A 20871-nucleotide genomic window follows, 5' to 3' on the forward strand; every position below is an offset into this window, starting at 1 on the left:
CTGACAACAGAATCAGGTCTATTCCCTCTTGTCCCAGTTTTTGTTGTCTTTTATGTCTGGACAAACTTCTCAGTAGACCCTCACGGTATTTTGTGTTTACCATGAACAGCAAACACAGAGAAGAGAGTCAGGTCTAAAGTGCTTAGAAGGCCCTACCCCCAACTTCTTCTAGGTCAGCACCACGTGAAACGGTTTGCACTAAGCATCCAACCAACCAGCAAGCTGGGCTCCGTGCTGCACCTTAATAAAAGACTTGTGCACCTGCTGTATCACACACCGAGGTGGTGGTCCTGTAAGTGCCTTCTGCCCCATCCTCCCCTCTATTTCAGGCATTTATGCAATACAGTGCAGTGGTTGCTCTGCCCTTCTTGCTTGTTAGCAGCTGGTTCTGATGCACAGTGTCACAGGAGAGGATAAAGGTATTCAGCCAGCTAGGCACCTTCCCACCCCTTGCCCTGCAGAGGCAGCCTTATCTGCTCTGCTTCTCACTGCATCTTACTCTGATGTACCAGATGGGCTTCCATGGAGCTATTTCATCCACTGGAGATGGGGGTCTGAATGAGACCAGAGGAGAGCATATGAAACCTTACTTATACACAAGCAGCATCAGGTACAATCTAAGGAATATTCAAAACAAGCTCTGCATGTTTCAGACAGCAATGTGCAACTACACTACCAAAAAGTGATTCTGTCTGCTATTATGAAAAATTAAGAGCTAAATGAAAGGAATCCTCCTGAAATGAACAAGTAAAAGCAGAATGCCTGTGGAATACCTCATGTGGGACTTCACATCCAGCAGCTCCAGAGAAGTCACTCGGGGCTCACCAGCCAGATTCTGCAAAATCTTCAGCCTTGGACCACAGTGCTTGTAAAACTCTGTGCAGATATTCAGCAATGACTCCCGCGGTCTCCTGAACTCCTCTCTGGCAATTCGTTCATCCAGCTCCTCTCGGGGAAGACCCTGGCCCTCCTCCAGTAAGTGAAGATTCTCCCTGGAGGATATAAAATGAGAAAAAGTAGGAAGTGTTATATGCAGTGGAACAGCAGGGATAGATTATAACAACATCTCCAATTTGTTTTTGCAACAGATGCTTTCTGCTGCAATTGAAAAGAAAGATAGTTGCATCTGCAATAAAAAAAAAAAGGGAAATTATAATCTCTAAAGTCTTGTTAAAAATGTAAATAGTTTCTATATGAACTATCCCTTGCTGCCCTCCCCTGAAAAAAGGCTGCCTGTCACAGCAACAGTAGGTGGGACCCAGTGAACCTGGAAACTGCTTGGGAACAATTCATCACATGTCAGGGAAGAATGGGCGAAGATTTTACTGTACCTGATGAAGTGTAGTTTGGCTCCCTGTTCTGGGTACCTGGGAAAACAGAAACAGTGCAGTTGTAAATGCCAACTTAGTAATGCCTAAACTGTGCCTTCCTGAAAGAAGGCGTCACTGTTCTAGCCCAGAGTTATACTCGCCATGGGCAGGATGGTACCTTGGGTCACTGGAAAAATTGCTACACATAGTTAGTGACCACATTGAATAGCCTTTATCTCCCAGCTGGCAGCAAACAGCAGATTCCTATAGTTATTGCTGTTATGAAAGGAAAAATTCAGGCTTAAAAACCATAGCCCTCTTTCAAGCAATTTCTCTTACTGATTTTCACCCCAGTGCTCAGTCTGTTTCATGAAGCCAGAGCTCACCTAGTGGAAAGAATACCTCAGAGTGGTTTTTTTGTTTTATTGTCATTTTCTCTTGCCAGTTCTTGTTGAGAAAGCATTAACAAACCCTGCACCACTTGGCTAACATGTCCAAGGCTGGAACAGCAATCATTCTACCATCACGAGACTCCTGCTGTTGCTAGCAGATGTCTGTTGCAATGATAACACAACGGAAGAAACAAGGGCAGGCAACCTGGAGCAGTGCAAAAATATTCTGGATCAGACACTGAATGTTTGATAATCAGAAAGATCTAGAAATGTAAACCAAGATGTCTGAGTCACACAGCATCAGGAGTCTCTACATTGCCTGTCAGCAGATACATGTTAACTGCTTGCTAAAATCAGCAGACAGATAATAAACCACTACTTTCCATTACAACTTATTTTCCTTAGACTGGGCAATCTTGCAATGGAAGTAAATGTATATATATTCACATTGAACTTGAGCAAGCAGGAGTTTTTCTGCTTCTCAGATCCAGGATTGAAAGTCAAAGCTGTGTTTCTTCCATGCCTGAATCAGTCTTAAAGAGTAACAGACTGATTCCAGGAGTTACCAACGAAGATGTGTATGCTACACATCTATAAATTGACATAATAGCCCTTTGATGATCCATGCAGAGAGTGATTTCTTTCTCCCTTCCAGACAAAAAAAGACAGGGAATAACTTGGAAAGCATGTCTTGCCAGAAGGGTGTTCCTGATTTACAGTCCTATACAGCCCATGGTATTGTACTAGACTATTGGCTGTGCACAGACTTACTGTCAGCTGTTACAGACAAAAGAGAAATCCAGAGGAAACACTCTGCTCTGGAAGAACAGCCACACCAGCTTTTGCTAGGGGAGAATTCCCTTTCCAGGTCAGTACAAACATTCAGATTTTAAGCACAGTAAGGCATAGCCTGGCCAGGAGAAGGCAGGGCTGCCCAGAAGAGTAATCAGTACTGCAAAGAAAACCTTCATAATCCCAAATGCTTGTGGGTGGATTTTGTAACAAGATTTCTTAAGCCCTTGCAGTATGGCTGAGGAAATTGTCCAGTGACCTTGTCTAATTTGCAGCAGCCTAATTGGAATGGCCAATATGGCCAAGGAGCAGTACTACAATCTGCTGGCACCATCTTTTTCCTTATTTCCTTCCTCCGTGTGAAGGTTTTTTGTGTTTTTTTTTAAGGAGGACAAAAATATTCCCAGTCATTCTTCCCTTTCTCTCAAATTCTCTGCCACCCACTCCTTTGCTATCTGTAACTGCAAAAAAAAAAAAAAAAAACCCAGACCAATGTGGAGGAAAAGATGATAGAAAGAGACTGTAAGAAAAGTAAAAGTAAAAGGAAATGGAAAAGGGAAGAAAAGAAAACTAGAGGAGGTGCCAGTCTCTACAAGTCTCAACTGAAAGGCCAGAACAAGGCCAGAAGGATCCGACCCTTCTGCTATCCAAGCGTGCTCTGCCCAGTGGTCGCTTTGACAGTGGACTCAGAAGGAAGCAAAGCAGACAACTGAGGGATGTAGTTGCTTCGTAGTACACTTCTACAGTGCGAAAGGGGAAACAAAGAAAAAGACATTTAGGGTGGGTGTCCTCCATTTTGATATCCTGGTCGTCTATTTAGTCACATGGTTTTAAACTAGAAATTCTAGTCTTGGGTATTTTGGTTACTGTCAGAAATGCAGTCCTGGGCTATGTGCTCTTCTTATCTGATTGTTTTCTCTCACAGTACCTAGAGCACTCTGAGCAATGAGCTGTTATCTTATTAAAAAAAAAAAAAAGAAAAGCTGTTCAGAAAAATGAGAAAGAAAGAAAATCCCACTGACTTACCTGGTGTTCACACCTGCTGACATGGTGTGGTTTGCTGTTGTGGTCCCTTTATGGCCTTGGTCACATCGACTCATCTGTGGGGCTGTCATAGGCCTGGCAAAGGGAAGGCGAATAGCACCTAAAGACTAAATCTAAGAAGCGCACGGAAATTCTGCTTGTGATCTGGTGAAATTTAGCACTAATTTTACCATGTCTAAGATTCAACCAATATTCAAGCTGAGCTGCATATCGTGACCTCCTGTGCATTCCCTCTCCCCACACCGATAACCAAACGCTGCCTCAGACCTTTGAACCATGTGGGTTACCTGGTGAGAACTTCTACGCTGTACAAGAGGGCCTGCAAAGAGGTGGCAAGGGCAGCCATAGCAGCAATCTCCTCACGAGCTGCTGTGACAGTCTCTGCTTGAGAGGTCTGTCGCTTCAGTTTCTGCAAGTAACAGGGAACCAGCGCTTCCAAGACCATCAGCATCTGGAGGCTGGAAAAATAACCAAAACTTGGTCTGTTTTATTTTGTTAATCCTGAAACTCACATCAGGCAGAGGCTTAAGTTTCTATCTGAAGACCCCTGGTTCTCTTGCTAGCCTTGTGATTTCATTACTTCTCACTAGATAAGCAGTCCTGGGCCAAAGAAACTCTTGGATCAGGGACTTCAGGGGGAATATTAGATGATGCATGAAACAGTAACAATAAAACCAACCTTAACTTCTGGGTATCTTCTGAATATGTCATCCATTTGCAGACATTCATTTTCCCTTCCAAAGACTTCTTTCATCTCTGGTTCCCTCTTGGAAACAAACCTTTTTGCTTTACCAGTTTACCTCCCCTCTCTCTGTATCTTCCTGTGCTTTCCAGCTGCCTGTTTCTCCCCTCCAGTTCCCTCTCCATTGCTGCTCTGACAACAGAAACCTGCAGGACACAGTGTGATCCCCACTTGGAAATATTTGGATTTGGAGCCAGTGCCCTAGGAAGGGTATCAACAGGCAGAGGCTTGGCCTCACAGAGAAGCCCCGTGCTTGGAATGCATTTCTATAGCGTCTGCCTCCATTTTTCAGCCTTGCTTTCGCACGCCATATGCAGCTTTTATGCCTTTTCTAAGTCTGCACAAACCAAGAAAACAGATTAGCACCTTCTGAATGATTCAGGAGCATAGGCCACCACCGTCACACACAGCTTGATGGCTTCACTGATTGAAAAGGTCAAGTCTTCATTCCCATAGCAGAAGTCTAAGGGAGTAAAGCAATATAAGACTATCACACAAACATATTGAATATGAAAGGAGCTAGCACGCTCCTTCCTTTTTCCCCTCTTCAATTGCTTGCTTCTCATGTTAACAATCCCTAACAGGTCTTTGATTTTTGACAAAAAAATCCTGCCCTTCAAGAAATCAGTAAGTGAGAAACAGTTCTCCATAGGTCAAATCACTGCTGGGCATAAGACTTACAGCTGCTACTGGAGTCCCGTTTCAAACATCATCCGTCACAAGCAAAATCTTAAGCTCATACATGACAAGGACATGTGTCAACTTAATGACAATTTTTATGCCCCCTCCACTTTTCCCTAGATGTTTCCACTGCACTAAAAATGATGCTGATACACCACTGATGGCAGAAGATAGTTTTACTTCTAAAAAGTCAAGCCCCTTTTATACTGGTAGCCACATGAGCGCCAGCACAAAAGTGAGTCTGGCTTGCTAGTGATCTGAGAAAAAGTTTTCAAAAGTATTTAAGTCCCATACTACAAATATTACTTTGGGGATAATTAGTGCCAGGCACCAAGAAACTGACGTATCCAAAGAATAATATTTGTAATACAACTATAGTACCGTTTTCTGAACGGACTTTGGTATACGGGAGCCCAAGTCAAAGTTAAGGTCCCAGAGCATGTAAATCACTTTGAACAATGGAACTTGGAAGTCAGATGTTTTAGGTAATTCTGATCTTCATATGGAAAATATCAGGCACACAACATACTCATCTACAGTCTCATCATCCACACACACTTGGGAATTTTCAGCAATGCCTTTGAATAACCCTCCACAGAAACCCCAAAGCTTTTATATAAATGTTTACTACAATCCACAAAGAGGAAAAAATATCTTCCAATTCTGTACCATTTTATATTATAACTTGTGATATAATTGTGCAGCATCATAAAATCCCAGTATATAACAAAGCTTTAACTCTTACGGCTAGACAGGTTTCACAGTACATCAAAATCAGTATTATTTAAGTGAAGTGCAAATTTGGAAAATAAATTGAAGATCCTTATAAAAATCAGCAAAAATTACTTCCCTGCAAATCACAAACAAGCCAAATTCTTAAATGCTGCATTGCACATTGCATAGATAACTATCAAGAGACAGTGTCCTGCATATATCATACAGCTCTACATATTCTGCTTTGTGATAAATCAGCAGCCCCCCTAGAACTCAGCACTGTTGAATGTCTGAATGGCATCCATCATTTACTAGTCATAGTCTGCCCACGGGAGAGGATGCTTTTGTTTCCTGCCCACATGGAGCAGAGGAGAGGGTGACACTGATCTTGTCAGCATGATACAGTTTATTAGGCATCTTGATTCTTCACCCACACATGATAAAATTCAAAATGCCAGGGGCTAGTCTCAGACTAGCAGGCTCAATGCAGAAAAAGTGGCTGTGGAATGAAATAAATTAATAATTCCCCTCCTGTAGAAAATACCAAAAGGATGGTGGGTGATAAAGCCAACCTTAAAAGCCTCATGAGGCATAAGAAACAGATATGACTGCATTCTGGGAGAAGAAAAGGGCCCTGAACAAATCATGCTGCATCAAATGCGTGTTGATCAATAAACAACAAACCAGAATTACTGAATAAAGGGTGCTTTGCTGTTACCTAATGACTTGAGAGGCTTTTCGGCTTTCACCAGTTCTAAGATGTCCAAAATGTCTGGAGTATCTCCCTCTAAAGACTGCAGCAGGTCAAACAGGCACTGAGCTGACACTCCTTTGCTGGTTCCGTTGTTTGTAGCATCCTGTTTCAACAACAGACATTCGCGGTTGGAAGGCCTGTGTGCATTCCAGAAATCTTTATCTGGAGGTGTGGGGAACCTTTTTTTCTTTGGATAAAGGGCCCACATGGAATTCAAGAGCTTACTGCAATGAAACAATAAGCCTTGCCTGACAATCAACAAATTGATGCTACAGTGGAAGCATGATCTGAAAACTGCACACAGCTTTACTTCCCAGAAAGAGCAGATCTTTGCTGACCTGTGAAGGAGAAAGATGTGTGTGCTTACAGTGTATGTACAGTTAGATTTGGCAGTCCCACTTCAAAATAAAATTCGATTACCTTGTTTTAACTCACTAAAATGTTAAAAAGAAATTAGTGAATATTTTAAAACATGGCTAATCCAGTCTTATAGTTGACATGTAGTAAAACCTGGCATTAAGCTTTTGTTCTTATTGCTGGATTCTAAGAAAGGATTTGCATTTAAAGAGTTACAAATCATCATGATTTGTAAAAGTTTGTCCTTTTACAACCTATTTATACACAGAAATCTAAAGTGAGACCACATTTACTAGCCCCGATACCAGTGGCCCGTTATCTCAGCATCCTGCTCAATCAACTGATGAAAAGAAGCATGCAGAAATAAGTTCAGGAACTGGTTCTTTGCAGCACCAAGCGCAGTAAGCACAGTGCTGCTGCTCCAGCTGTTTTCTCTTTATGATCTCTGATGGGGGCTGGCTGCATACGCAGGCTTCCCCACGCTGAGACTAGGGAATGGCTTTTACTCACAGGGAACTCCAGGAGAGGGGCCACACTTGCAAACAGCTGCAGAATAAAGGGCTTGCGATGCAGAACGTAGAACTGGCGGCACGCAAACTCGATTGCTTGGCGTAACTGTGGGTTGCTTTCATAGTCAGCGTATACCTGAGCAAATGAAAAAGGACATGGAAGTACGACTTCTGGGTTTTCTTTTTTTTTTTTTTTTTTCCAGACTGCATCTCCAGTTTGTCAAGATAATTTGAATTAGCCTGTCCTCCAACACACTGACAGTTCCACCCACTTTTAAGATATTTTAAGGTTTTTAGAGTGGCATTTCCTTCAGGGCTGGCCGCTGAACCATGCAGCCAACGTGTTGCCAAAGATGTGGGATTTGCTTCTCAGTTATGTAAACAGTATAAATTGCTAGGAACAACTTCACTATGCTTCCTGCTTCTGTCCATTTCAATTGCCTGTCTGCACTTCTCTGCTGGTGCAAGCCTGTGGGAGGTTTGGGGTTGGGGTGGGCAGGATTTTCTTGCTATTTGCTGGCAACAGGTAATGCTGAGATTTTATGGTAGTGCAAAATTCACACTACAGCACAGAGCTCTTGAAGGTTTCTAAAAAATTATTAGCGTGTGAGACTTCTGCAGACATGCATTTACTCCTCTGTAGCCTAGCAGGCTGAAGAGATGAGGATGTCTTTCGAACAAGCAGAAGCCTCTAGCATGCTTATGAGGACAGTCTATCACCATGGCCTGTTACACTTGCAATATCTCATTTACTTGAGAAAAGGGAAATAATTAACTGCATATGCATTTCACCATGGAGAGTAGAAAAACCTGCAACAAAAAGAGTCCTGTGGGGTTATGTACATGTATGCATCGGGAATTAAGTTATTAATGGCTGGTTCAAGCCCAGAAGTGGTAGAAGAATTTGTTTGTGATGACCACAAGCAAACCAGCTGATCTTGGGTGCCTGGAAGACAGATGTGAGGGTCTGCAAAAACAAACAAGCTTAGCAATACTTGGATTTCCTTTTGGAACTGCTTTTTTGCCTCCCATAAGTGGTATTTTATTAATTCAGTAGTTGGAAATAATTGGTAAGGGGGGGGGAGGGGACAATTACAAAACTAATTTCTCTCAGTATGAAAAGTGAAAATGGAGAGACCTTCACAGAACTGAATGGTTGCTGCCAAATACTTCAAATTAACTTATTAAGTTATTTTATTTCAAAATGTCTTATTTCTAATCAAGAAACCCATGCACTGCAGACCTGGGTGCAATACATACTTACCTAACCATGTAAGGCATGATATTAGAGTTTCCAGTTACTAAAGAGTTTGTTTAGATAGCTAAATTCATCACTGGTCCTAATTATTGTGCTCTGTTAACTATGTTAAAATGAATATATGCAGGGATGTCATGGTCATTGTTTCTTTTACAGAAACAATAGTTTTTTTCTGTATTTGCATTATAATACTAAATCTCTATTTAGGTACTGTCTTTGAGCCCTGCAGAAATAATATTTCTGTCTGTAACAGAACTATATTGTTTTTTTTTATTTTCAGTATCTGATTTTTCCCAAATGTCAGCAGGAAAAAAAGCAGACTTGTAGACCTCAAAGTGAAGAGAAACTCCACCTCTAATACTTGCAATATTTGTCATCACTCACATGAAAAGACAGCATACAGTTTTTCATAAATACTTAGTGTTATTTTCTGTTGCTATTGAAATTGCAGGTAATACAATTATACTTAAAGAAGTGAATATAACTTAGTTTCAGTCAGCAAGTAGCAAATCCAGATATTTCAACTATTGCCCAAATTTCAGCCATCCCTGGAGGAAAAAACGCTGAGGGAGACCCAAGGTCCAAAAATTTTCCAGACATTTCACATTTCTGTGTGGAAGTACATACTGAGGGAAACAGACATTCATTTATTTAACATAACGAAGAAAAGAAAATGTAGGCATTTACTCAAGAAGAAATGTAGTCTCAGGAATGCTAATTTGGGCCGTCCCACCCTGATCTGTTGTTTGTCTCCTTGGGGCCTCCTGAATCTGTGACCTCAACAGGACTCAGCAGTTTAAAGTTTCCCCATTAATAGTCAGCTCTATGACAAAGTGCTTGCTCTGAAGTCTTCCCTCGTATTGTTCATGGAAATGGCTCACCTGCAACATGCTGGGGAGGACCCACTGGTAGCCGCTGAGGGAGAAGAGGTGGTTAAAGTGCACAGCTGTGTTGATGACTGTGGCAGCGTACTGCCTCAACAAGGCACTGTCCTCAGGGTGCAGGATCAGGGCACCGTTGAAGACATTCAAGAACAGCATGATCTCGTCCCCCCAGGGGAACTCGCTGGGCATGCCAAGGAACATCTCCTCCAGCAGCTTAATCCACAAGCTTTTCTGAAGAGTGTCCAGACCAAAGAGCTCTTTCCCAGCTACGGGGGAGAAGAGGCAACAGCAATCAACTCTGTCCACCACAGCCAGCCTCAGAATATTCCCAGAGGCCAAAGGCCTCTCCCAAGAACCATCCCACAACACTGACCATCATTCTGCCTTTTACAAATTATTTCAACCATCCTGTGCTTCTGGAAGTGCCCACAGGGCTTGAGCAAACCTTGACTGAAAACAACAGACATGAAGACGAAGAATGATGAATATCACGCAGCTCATTAAATCCGCTCCCCGATGGTTGGAAATTCTCCTCTTAAAAAGCGAAAGCAGATCTGAGCTTGTACATGCATCATCTGCCCCACACAACCTGAATGGCTGTGTGGATTTATGCTGAATTTTTATCCTTCAGGTGTCCCACACATTACAGGACATTGATGCAGAGTTACAATAATGCTTCTGAAAGCAAGTGTCTTTAGGGTCTGTTACAGAACTTGCCAATGCTTACCATCCTGCAACAGTGGCCTGTTTAAGTCAGGCTGGAAACCCTACTTGACTTTCAGAGCAAAGTTTCTAGAAAGAGGGCTGTTTCTATATCCCTGCTGCAGAATTTGCCCAATCTTCATTGAAAGTCCATTGCTTCCTCAAAGTGGATGGCAAAGGACCCTAAGCAATCCTTTTTAGGTGCAGTTATGCTACTGGACACAGTATTTCACCTGTAGTTTCATGCATAATTTTAACACATAATTATAACTTATTCTCATTTGTGTCCAAAGAAAGTAGCTTTGTCTGGAGACCTCTAACAGCAAAGCCCTTTCTGCTGTTGTGCTTACAAACCAACAGCTATGTATCATTTTCCCTAGGAAGAGATTTATCAGCTTTCAGTAATGCTACAAGTCTGTATGGTTCTAAGGCAAATGAAGCCTGCATGTTTCTAAGGCAAATGAATTGCCTCACAGAAACCTTCTGGGCCCTGTACAATCACCAGAGAAGGCTATCAAAAGGCCATACCTTGGGGATCACTGAAGAGTGAGAACTCAGCATCAATGGCACTTCGGGGAAATGAAGGCAAGCGGAGGAGGTCTTCCTGGAGCATAGATACATGGGACTGCTTGTGGGCAGTAGGGATTTTCTGTGTCAGCGATATAAGGAACAACACCCGCCCCACCTCTTCTAGCTTGCGGGTAAACACCTGAGAGAAAAAGAGACAAGGATCAGAATCAGTCTGATCAAAAAGTTCTTTACTACGTATATGCACTTTTCTAGGTTAGCTTCCATGGCTTTTTCTGATGGGAGGGATGCTGCACTCATGGCCCAGAGGAACCTGTTGACATGCACAGGCTAGTGCTGCACCCTTTTGCTGGAATTTGTGTGACCACTGTTCTTCAGCCCAGCTCAGCAAAGATGGATCATGTTTGTAAAAGAGGCTTTAACAACACTTTCTATTTCAGGCTTGCAAAGGATCCTGAGTGGTTGTCAAGCACTTTGCAACTGTGCCATGTGGTCTTCTGTAGATTAATGCAAGCTTTGCCAGTGTGAGCCCCAAGGTGGTCAGAGACAAAACAACTCCAAACTGAAGCTATACAGTTGCAGTTGCTCTCTACAAGGTCTTGGACTACAGTCAACATGAAGTTGGAATGGTTATCTACCTTCTGGGCTGAGGCTGGCTCATGTCTGGCCATAGAAAGTGTATGTATAGTTGCAAAAGAAAAGTAGTCAATAAAATGAAGCAGACCGGATTCTAAGTTACTGTGAACAAGCAAAGTCCTGCTGATTTCAGGTTATCGCTTCTAGTTTACACCAACTGGGAAACAGACTTTCATTCTACCAGCCTCCTTTGAACTTCTGACTGGTAGGACTAGTCAGGCTATTTTATTTTAATGCTAAAAGTAACCATAAGGCAGAGTGATGCTCAGTAGTAGAAACAACTGTCTTTGGAAGCAGTTTCGAGACAGCTCTTAGCTACTGGGATGAAGCCAAAACTTGAAGCATGTGGCTTAACATGTGACAAAGCTCAGCTTCCCACGTCTTGCAGTTGCTGTGACCTTGCTCTGAAGTGCACTCAGCTTAGAACTGGGTGCTCAATCAATCAACAGTAAAGAAAGTACTTTTCCATGGCTTGCTGCTCTGTGGGTAGACTCTACAGTGCTGTTTTCTTTGCTGAAGCTGGACATTGTCCAGCAACTTCTAGCATGACTACAGAGAGGCTGGTAGATGCTTGATTTAAGTTTTACCTTGGAAATATTTTGGCCTCTAAGTACTCTAAATAGAAAAAATGTGGAGTGTAAAATAACACCCTGACAAAACTGGGCAGGCCATTTTAATCTTTTGGGTTCATGTAGGGCATATCAAACTCATTTATTTAATATGTGGGGGACATCTCCTAGAACCACAGTGAGAATAATTCCTGCCAGAGAAGCAACCAAAATGATCCCAAGTAATTTCATATCTTTATAGACTTTCTACTGACAGATGTGGCACATGAAAAATTTCCCTATTCTGTACCATAAACATATGAGAGCACATTAACTATATTCTCCATTATTTTAGCTGCTAGTCCTTCTTAAGCAGCTTCATAGCTGCTTTTTATAACCATCCCTGATGATATTTTCCTGTCCCTGCACTCACATTGCCAGGGACACAGCTACAGTAGCTGCTTTTTGGCTAGAATAATACAACTATTAATACCAAACGCATACAGTTTAACCACATCCCCCTCCTTTTTTTTTCCTGCTTATTGTCATCCTTTGCAGATACAGCTAAAGCAACTTTTCCCTAAGCACTCAACCCTGTGCTACTGGGACAAATTTGCTTTTGTGGAAAACAGAGCATGTGGCTTCTACAGGTAGAGTGAGCTCAATACCATTGTCTTACTGTCTAAAGAAATGATACTTGTAGGGGTTTGCAGCACATTAAAGGCAGTGCCCTGCCACTTCAGTTAGGGTTTAGTTCCTAAGGGAGCTGCAGAACATTAGCAGGATCAGCCAGATTATCAAGTCATGAGGCTGGAAGATAGAGAGGACAGCGCTCTTCTGAGGGCAGATATTCCCCTGACGAAACAATCGCTACTGCTGTGCCTCTGGGAGTAGCTATGGTAAGACTAGCATCTGACAGCAGGACAAGGAAGAGAGGCAGGTAATATTCTTTACAGTAAGAGGACAGAGAGGAAGGTAGAACAGATAATTCCTGCTCCACAGCCAGACAGACTTGAGAAGAAAAAGTCTTAAATGGGTTCCTAAAGAGCCAGAGATCATGTTAAAGAAAGGAATAAGCAACTTTTGAAGCTGACGCAACTGAAGCTCTTCTGGCCAAGTGTAGGAGAATGCAAAATGATCTGCCAAAAAGAAGCTGGCTGGAGAGAGCAGGAAGGAATCCACATTGCATTCTTTGGCCCTTCTTAAAATACCATATACCTGTCCAATGGCACCAGGGCAGATTTCATGCCAATTGCTACTTCTCCAGCAAAGCTCTCTAGCTGCATGCAGCATGAGTGAAGGCCTTTAAAGGAGAAAAAAAAAAAGGTTTTGATTCTGGGCGGAAGTGTTCGGTAACAGTAAGATACCTGCTTCTGAATGAGCTCTTGACCTTTTTCTGGATGCATCTGCACCAGGTTGAGCTGGGGAGAAACTGACCTCCGGAAAGGATAAATGTCGCGGACGTAGGTCTGCCAGGAAAGGAAACAAGTGTATTTTAAACAAATGCAACCGTTAACAGCATCACTCAACAGAACTGAATAAAAGGCCCTTTAGCCCTTTCTGAAGCTTTTGGGTAGGCTTTCAGACAGTGTCAGGCATCATGGAAGAGCATAAACAGAAAAGAAATTTGCTCTTTTCTAAGAAAGCTAGACATTAATGACTTAAGAGCAAGGGACTCCACTTCTGCTTCTTCCTTATTCTGTCAAACTCCAGTCTTTCACCACACACAACTAAACACCCAAGATGTGGTGCCCACAGGACAGAATTCTGTCTGTTTATGGGCTGCTTGTTCTCCTTTAGACAACCCCAATGTTTAAAAGCGGACAAGATGGAAAGAATAAAGTCATCTGGACCTGACCTTTGCCTTACCTTGTTGTAATGAATAAGATTCCATCGCTTATCCATTAAAAAGTAATGAGAAGACTGCGTTTCAGGTATGTTAAAAAACTCCAAACACTCCTGAAGAGGAAGAAAGAAAAACATCCTGTTACTTATTAGCTGTCTTGTACAAAGACCACAACATCCAAAAGAAGAATATCCAGCTAATAATGTATAAAGGCACAAACCTGCATGCCTCAGTCAGGCCGGTACACTCTTTTGGCATTAAGTCTTAATTTCTTTTTTTAATCATAAAGTACATGAATATGTTTGCAATAATCAAGGCATGCTGATATCACAGTCCTGAAGACTGATATTAATTATTTCGATGTCTTCACATCGCACATATTTGTCTGGCTATGAGACCCACATGGGTATTGCAGCTTCCATTTCCATACTATGTATTTATCAAGGTTTAGTGATAGGTGATGTACAGAGACACTAAAGTTCAGTTCCTTTAAAGGACTGAGATGTGTGATTCCCATTAAAATTTAACATAGTTGGACAAACTGAAGGCTTTTACAAATCTGTTTCCTATGTGACTCCCTTAAGGCCATCCAGGAAATCTTTGGCAGGAGGAGGAACTGACCTCACATCTCCCAGGTCCCAAGATACCATCGTGGCTACTGAACCATCATTTCTGCTCTGATCTTGATCATTCTGTCTAGTCTTTAGTGTTGATAAAACCAAATATTTAAATGGTTTATATATTTATCCAAAGGATAGTATACAGCAAATACCCAACAAACTCCAGTGTCTTTAAATGTAGTTGCGTTTGTGGGGTTCTGGCTGTCTGTGAGGTCAGGGTATTTCTATTATCTTTAATATGGGATCCTGTTTCTTGCAACCAAGCTCTCCTCATACAGAGACAGAAATGGCTGTTACAGCAAAACTTCTCCCTCCCACACTGAAACAGGACGATCAGGCAGAATGTATTGTTGGCATACAGGTGTGGCAGGTAAATGCACTATGAAGCAGTTTGTCCTGTTCAAAAACTCACTCCTACCTTCAGAAGAGCCTCAAACTGTGTGTCCTCATGGACTGGTAACTGAGTTGGGATGTCACACTCATTCTGTCCATGCACGACAAGGGTCTTTGTGCCTAAAGGAAGAAAAGCAGTTACATTGTCCCTGGCATCTTTAATTAACTCAATTTCAAAAGACTGCCTGTGGAGGAAAAGTGGTAGTTAAAATTCATTCCTGGGCAGACAGACAATGCCGGTCCTGCCTGGAATCCATTATGTAGTGTTAGCATAGTCTCATGCTTCTATAGTTAATGAGAAATCAATCTGTTCCTAAAGGATTGAGCTGGCTTTAGCAGCAACCGTCACTCTGAGGCAGGAACAAACCTAAAAGGTCAAATGTGTTTTTCAGCAAGATAGCTCTTGCCTGACTTGTGACGTCCTAGGCTCACAGCATGCTCTTCTTGGGTTCTCTGAAGACTGAAATGAGAGGTTGCATGAAATCAAACTGGGTCTGAATGGTACAGTCTTATGATGATCATCCTGCCAGCCTTTCACAGCCCAACAGGTACAAAGCTCTGGGTTGAAAAGAGTGTTCTAATTCACTTTGTTTGCTTCTTCTAGAGCTCTTAGAATGGCTTTCTGAATCTCAGGGAATTAAAGGTGGAATTTACTGACTGAATCCTCAGCTGAAGGAAAATTGACTTAGAATATGCAGCCATTTGTAGCAGGTCCTTTTCTGATCCAGTTCTGATGGATCTCCTTTTGGTAGAGGGGGTCGTGAACTTGGAAGTGAAGTAGATCTAAAGACTCATTTCTTATACCTGGCATTGAGGCAGTCACCAGCAGCTTCACTTCACATTGTTCCTTCTTCATAGTCTGTTTGAGATCCTTGAAGAACAGTCCTTCCACATAACCCACCACTTCCCAAAGGAAGGTAAGTGTGGCAGAAATGGCATCCATGCCCCATTCACATGGAGTGCGTACAAAATACATGATCAGTCCTACCTGCAGGTAATAAGTAAGAGGAATATCAGGTTATGCACACTCTTAACTGTGCAGAGCATAGTATAAACACAGAACAACAGTATTTTTCTCCTACCTTTCTTCAGTCAGAGGGATAAACTCATTAAATTTGCATCTTGAAAGTTTATACATACTACAGAACAATTTGCCTGTACTATTCTTCCTTTTTCTAGAGAAGATGTGGGGTGAGGGCAAAAAGTACTGTTACAGCCCAGCCTTAAAAGCCATTGTAGATGAGGAAAAGGGAGAACCTCTGCAGTAAGAGAATTCCTATGCCTTCTGCTCTGATGTGCTGCCAGACAGACAACTCACAAATAACAGAAGGCTCCTGGAGTAGCGTACATCTTGTCTGTTTTTTCATGTTCTAACTGAAAGAACCGCAGCAAATGCATTTTCCACAATCTAGAAAGAAGCTACTAGATTTGCACTTTCTGAATCAAAATTAAGTAAAATAATTACAGGTTTCTGGCACTGGGATCCTTCTATTGGTCTGCAACTCATTGTCTGTGGTTCAATTCAGAAATCCATGACAGGTTGCTTAGGAGCCTAATAAAAAGTTAAAGGTTCCTTTTCCTATTCCTAGAAGGAATGAAAGGCTGGTGTAAGCCTGGTGACTTGCACCTACAGCCAGAAGCAGGTGTGAGCTATAAAGGAAAAGTTAAGAGCATTTATTTCCTTGCAGATTGTGACATTAACTTCTTAGGACACATACAGGCAGAGGTGAGATTCTGGGCTGCACAGTGGACCCACAAGCTACTCACCAAGTAGTTAAAGAGGATATGAGATGTCTGGGCAGGGAAGTCTCCAATGTTCAACAAAAGCTTCCTTAACATATACATCAGCTCATCCTGTAAGAAGAGCAAATGGTTTTTCTTTCCCTCACAAAATGAAGAGCAGATTTCTCCCTTTTGTCCTTACTGGTTTTGTTTCTTCCCATTTTTCCATACTCCCTTGTTCAGCTTTGTCTCTTGGTGCATGAAGTAGAACTATATGCTTGTGACTGCTCCCACATTTCCCAAAATAAAGCCCAGGACACAGCACCCAGGTCAATGTCTTTCTTTTTTTATCTGACAGGGTCCAATATCTCCTATTGCAATTTGTACTGACTGGAGCATCCTGATTCTGCATTCCTCTCCCTGTGATAATCCCTGTGTTGCTTATCACAACAAACGACTCCCTAGATGATCTGTGAAATCTAGTTCAGCTCAACTCAATAGCTGTGGCTGCTGGGTAGGAGGTGGGGGCAGAATCTAACTTTTCTTCCTTTAGAGGCTGCCTGCTTTAAATGTAGACTAATACATTTTTTAAGGTGGGAAGGGGGTGTAGAGGGGAAGGAATCTCACTGTCAGCTAAGGACAGACAGACCGTATCATAAATTTCTTCTATGGCCCTCATCCTCTTAACCCACAGCAGATTTGAGCTAGTGTTAGGGTCATGAATATGCATAGGACAACCCATGCCAATGATACATCTGCTGAAATCTTCCAAGGAAATACACCTGTTCTCTGTGTTCTGTACTCATGGTTGTAGGAGACAGTAAAACAGCAGACTATGATTGCTCAGAGGCAGCTGAGGCTGGACAGCATACAGCTTCCTTCTCAAAGGTGCTTAACAAATAGAACCAACCCTCTGAACTTAAATGGAAGGTTTGGGGACTATGGCTAAGAAGTCTCAGGAATAGTGAGGCCACTGAGACCTGATTACTCAAGGAACCAAAAAGCAGCCTTTCCTGGTCTTTCTTGAGGTGTAGTTCTTAGGTGGTGGCTTGGAAGGTGAGGACAGTGATATTACTGATATTGTACACTGAATGGCAGTTGAGAAAGTGGTATGGAGAGTCTCACTGCCTTTCATCCAGTCAGAACTGGTATGCCTTTCTTCCATAAAGCTTAGCCATGGCACTAGAAAACAGTCTAATGAGCCAGGGAGAGACAAGGCCACCCCTGTCTTTCAGAGAAAGCTGAACAGAGTGGCATGGGTGGGGCAATATTGCCTGTGCTAGACAGAAAGGGTTGTGCTTCACTAAGCAGTTGTTCAAAGCTTGGCTTAGAGCAAGTCAGATCCTTAGTGGTGGTAAATCAGCTATGTCCCATTTACATTGGTGGACAGAGATTGAAGCCAACTGATGATATGGCCTAAAAGACTTTGAGCTATGTTATAATAGCAAATGTTCTTCTCCAGTGATGCCCACAGAGTGATTCTGCTTGCAGCTGTGCTCCCCTGCTCTAAGCAATACATACACCCACTGGGGAGAGGAAGAGTTTACCTGTCGGTTGCTGATTGTGAGCTTCTCAAGGAAATGGCGCAAAACTGTAGAGGGGTCTTCAATTAAGCAGTTCCACAGGACTTGCTGGGCAACAGCGCTTACTGTAAAAGAGAAAGAAAACAAGGTCAAAACCGTCTCCCTTGGAAAAGCCTTGAACTGGTACACTTAGACAAAAAAGTTCCTAACCTTCTACCACAATTGTCATTTTTGTACTGAAACCCACAGGAGCCTCTATGAGGCACTAGGATTCCTGGTCACCAGTGCAGTCATCGCAAGCAATGATAGGTCTAATATTTGAACCTTCCCTAGCTACTGGTGATATAGTAGGAAGCACTTCACCACTGTAGTCAGACGAATAATAAAGAGATAACTATTTGGATTCACAACTCCAGATGGAAAAATCTGGCAATTAAAAAACCATAAATTCATATACTTTTTTGTTTATGCATAGAAGTTAAATTTCATGGTGATTCATTGAGTGATTTTATCTGGTATAGGTGAACAGTATTAGACAGTCAGCAGGGAATTGTGTTGATCAACTCCCCAAAGTGTAATTAATTGCAATCCTGTGAAGACTAACAACAACAGAGAATTATTCTTTTTTTTTTTTTCCAGTATTCAGCCCCTGATCACAAAATGACACATACATTATTTAGGTGCTGACTACACCCACCCAAAACTGAATACAAAATGTAACAGGAAGTTAAATGTGTAGTCAGCTGACATGACGAGTGATGCGAAAGGAAGGAGAGGCAACAGTCCACCATCTATAAACATTTTAGAGAAACAAATACAGAAAAAATGCATTATTACTTTACAAATACATCACAGACCAGAAACAAAATGTTCAAGCTGTGTATAGGTGGCTTTCTGTTTGTCATAGGATCAAAGAAATGTTGGTGGGAATAGACCTCTGGAGGTCTCTAGTCCAAGCCCTGCTTGGAGCAGGACTGTCACCAACACCAGATTATGTCAACCATGGCTTTGACTAGCCAAGTCTTGATAACTGCTGTGGATGGGGAATCCATGGAGACTGCACTATGCTCCTGGTTATGAAGTTCCTTCCAAATTTCTAACCTGAACCTCCCAAGTTGCAACCTCTAAGTTAGAGTTCCTCTAACTCTTTGTTTCCTTTTCATCACACCAAACAAGCCCAGCTTCTGCAATCACAGAACACCTGTTTTAGGCCTCTTACCATCCTGGTATCCCCTCACTAGACCCTTTCCAGCTCCTCAACTTCTTTCTTGAACTGGGGGCTTTTTTAGGGCCCCAAAAGAGCAAAAAACCCTCAAAACCAAACACAAATAATGGAGAAAACAAGGAAAAACCCTACTAAGTCACATTTCTATTGTGAATCTACTTTCAAATACCTTGTGAAGATTTAATAGATTATTCATATGCTTTTTAACAAACATATATAGTCATAACAATATATAGCACATACTACTTCTAGGAAACATGAACTGTGAATACAAGGTTGTGTTACACCTCTTTTCCACTTTAGTTATGGCACCTAACAAATGTAAGCCATTATTCAAAGTGCTGGCAGGTTCTGCCACCCTTGAGCAAGAATCACGTGAAGTTTAATCTAGGTCAGTACCAGCTACTCCATCCTCCCGGACTTCTCCATCTTCCATCAAATGGACAATGGGGAGCACTGCTGCACAGATGCAGGCTGGAAATACAGCTTGAGGTGGTTGTGGCACATGATGGTTTGGAGTATGCTCTGTAGTGTGTTCTTCATCTGGAGCAGTAAGAAGAGTAGAAGGTGAGTGTTAGTGAATAAGCCATGGTGTTATCCAGGCAGGTTAAGATAAACATTTATGTCAGGTGCTGTACAAACAGAACAAAATGGTAGGTTGTCTGATCACTGTGCAAGCATGGTAGGTTTACTGCTATCTCCAAGAAGAAACTGAGCCTCCAGCCAACTTCTTGATCAAGAATTTTCATTGTATATATATGCTTTTTCAATTTACATTTCTCTTCTTGTATGGAACCCATTTTCTTTTTGATGAAATCCCATTTCATTACCATTTTTCAGCCAGAGTGCTCCTCATGGCACTATTCTGTAAATGAAACATGAGAAGTAAGGGAAGACATTGTGACAGCAGGAGCAAATAAAATAATGCAGGGCAGTAATTTATTACAAAGTGGCTCAAGCTTGGGAATACATTCAGCAAAAGAAAATGCCACCAGCTTTATGGATCAATAGGAAAGGCTTCCAGTGAATGAAATCTAGGAAAGGATACTCCAAAGCGAAGTCAACCCACCTTCTGCACTGACTGCTGACCGCACTGACCAGACAGAGCCACGGCGGAAAGAATAGTTCCTATGAGATGTACTGGAGGTACAGGAAGGACTCACAGAGAGACGGCGGGAGGCCAGGTTGGCAACTTCTTCTACTGACAAAGAGAATGGGAAATGTCAATCCAGATCCAACTGACAGACTTTAGGGAATTTTCTGAAGGACAGCACTTACAACCAAATTGGAACATTGAAAGTTCAAGTCAGGTAACACTCAAAAGGTGCAATTTAAAATCTATAAAGATCGGTTAGGTAGGTAATTTGCCCATGCTTTGGGAAACAGCAGAGCATTGTTCCCTAAGAGTGTTCAGTGCTTTGGTGAGTCACGTTGTAACTGAATTGGCTCTATACTTCTTTTCATCTACATCCTGTTAACCATCATGGTTGTTGGTGCTTAGTTTTTCCTAAGAATTGGGATTTCTGCTCACAAATTTCCCAATGTATGTTTAGATCTGAAAATCACTGTACTCACCTAATGGCACATACCTTGGAATGCCTTTAATGAAATCTTTGTGCTCTGTTAGCCTGGACCAATGAAAATCCCCATTCAAAGACTAAGCTTTTCATGACTCATGTCATGTAACTTTG

General features: G+C 42.1%; 1 protein-coding gene across 3 annotated transcripts in view; it reads right to left on the reverse strand.

The window, feature by feature from the left end:
• The window catches only part of UNC80 (unc-80 homolog, NALCN channel complex subunit), a gene marked incomplete at both ends in the record, with an annotated part of 131834 nt that overhangs the window by 28843 nt on the left and 82120 nt on the right, over positions 1–20871 (reverse strand). For all 3 annotated transcript variants that reach the window (XM_082311743.1, XM_082311741.1, XM_082311742.1), the window contains 17 exons: positions 774–992; positions 1332–1367; positions 3521–3613; positions 3826–3996; positions 4647–4743; positions 6394–6532; positions 7297–7431; positions 9435–9703; positions 10668–10848; positions 13219–13320; positions 13721–13810; positions 14736–14830; positions 15515–15698; positions 16478–16564; positions 17980–18080; positions 19580–19723; positions 20250–20381. In XM_082311743.1, coding sequence (XP_082167869.1) covers positions 774–992; positions 1332–1367; positions 3521–3613; positions 3826–3996; positions 4647–4743; positions 6394–6532; positions 7297–7431; positions 9435–9703; positions 10668–10848; positions 13219–13320; positions 13721–13810; positions 14736–14830; positions 15515–15698; positions 16478–16564; positions 17980–18080; positions 19580–19723; positions 20250–20381 — 2275 coding nt within the window. The remainder of the gene's footprint in view (positions 1–773; positions 993–1331; positions 1368–3520; positions 3614–3825; positions 3997–4646; positions 4744–6393; positions 6533–7296; positions 7432–9434; positions 9704–10667; positions 10849–13218; positions 13321–13720; positions 13811–14735; positions 14831–15514; positions 15699–16477; positions 16565–17979; positions 18081–19579; positions 19724–20249; positions 20382–20871) is intronic.

Source organism: Platalea leucorodia (genome assembly GCF_965183815.1).
Source record: "Platalea leucorodia genome assembly, chromosome: 5".
Classification (NCBI taxonomy): domain Eukaryota; kingdom Metazoa; phylum Chordata; class Aves; order Pelecaniformes; family Threskiornithidae; genus Platalea; species Platalea leucorodia.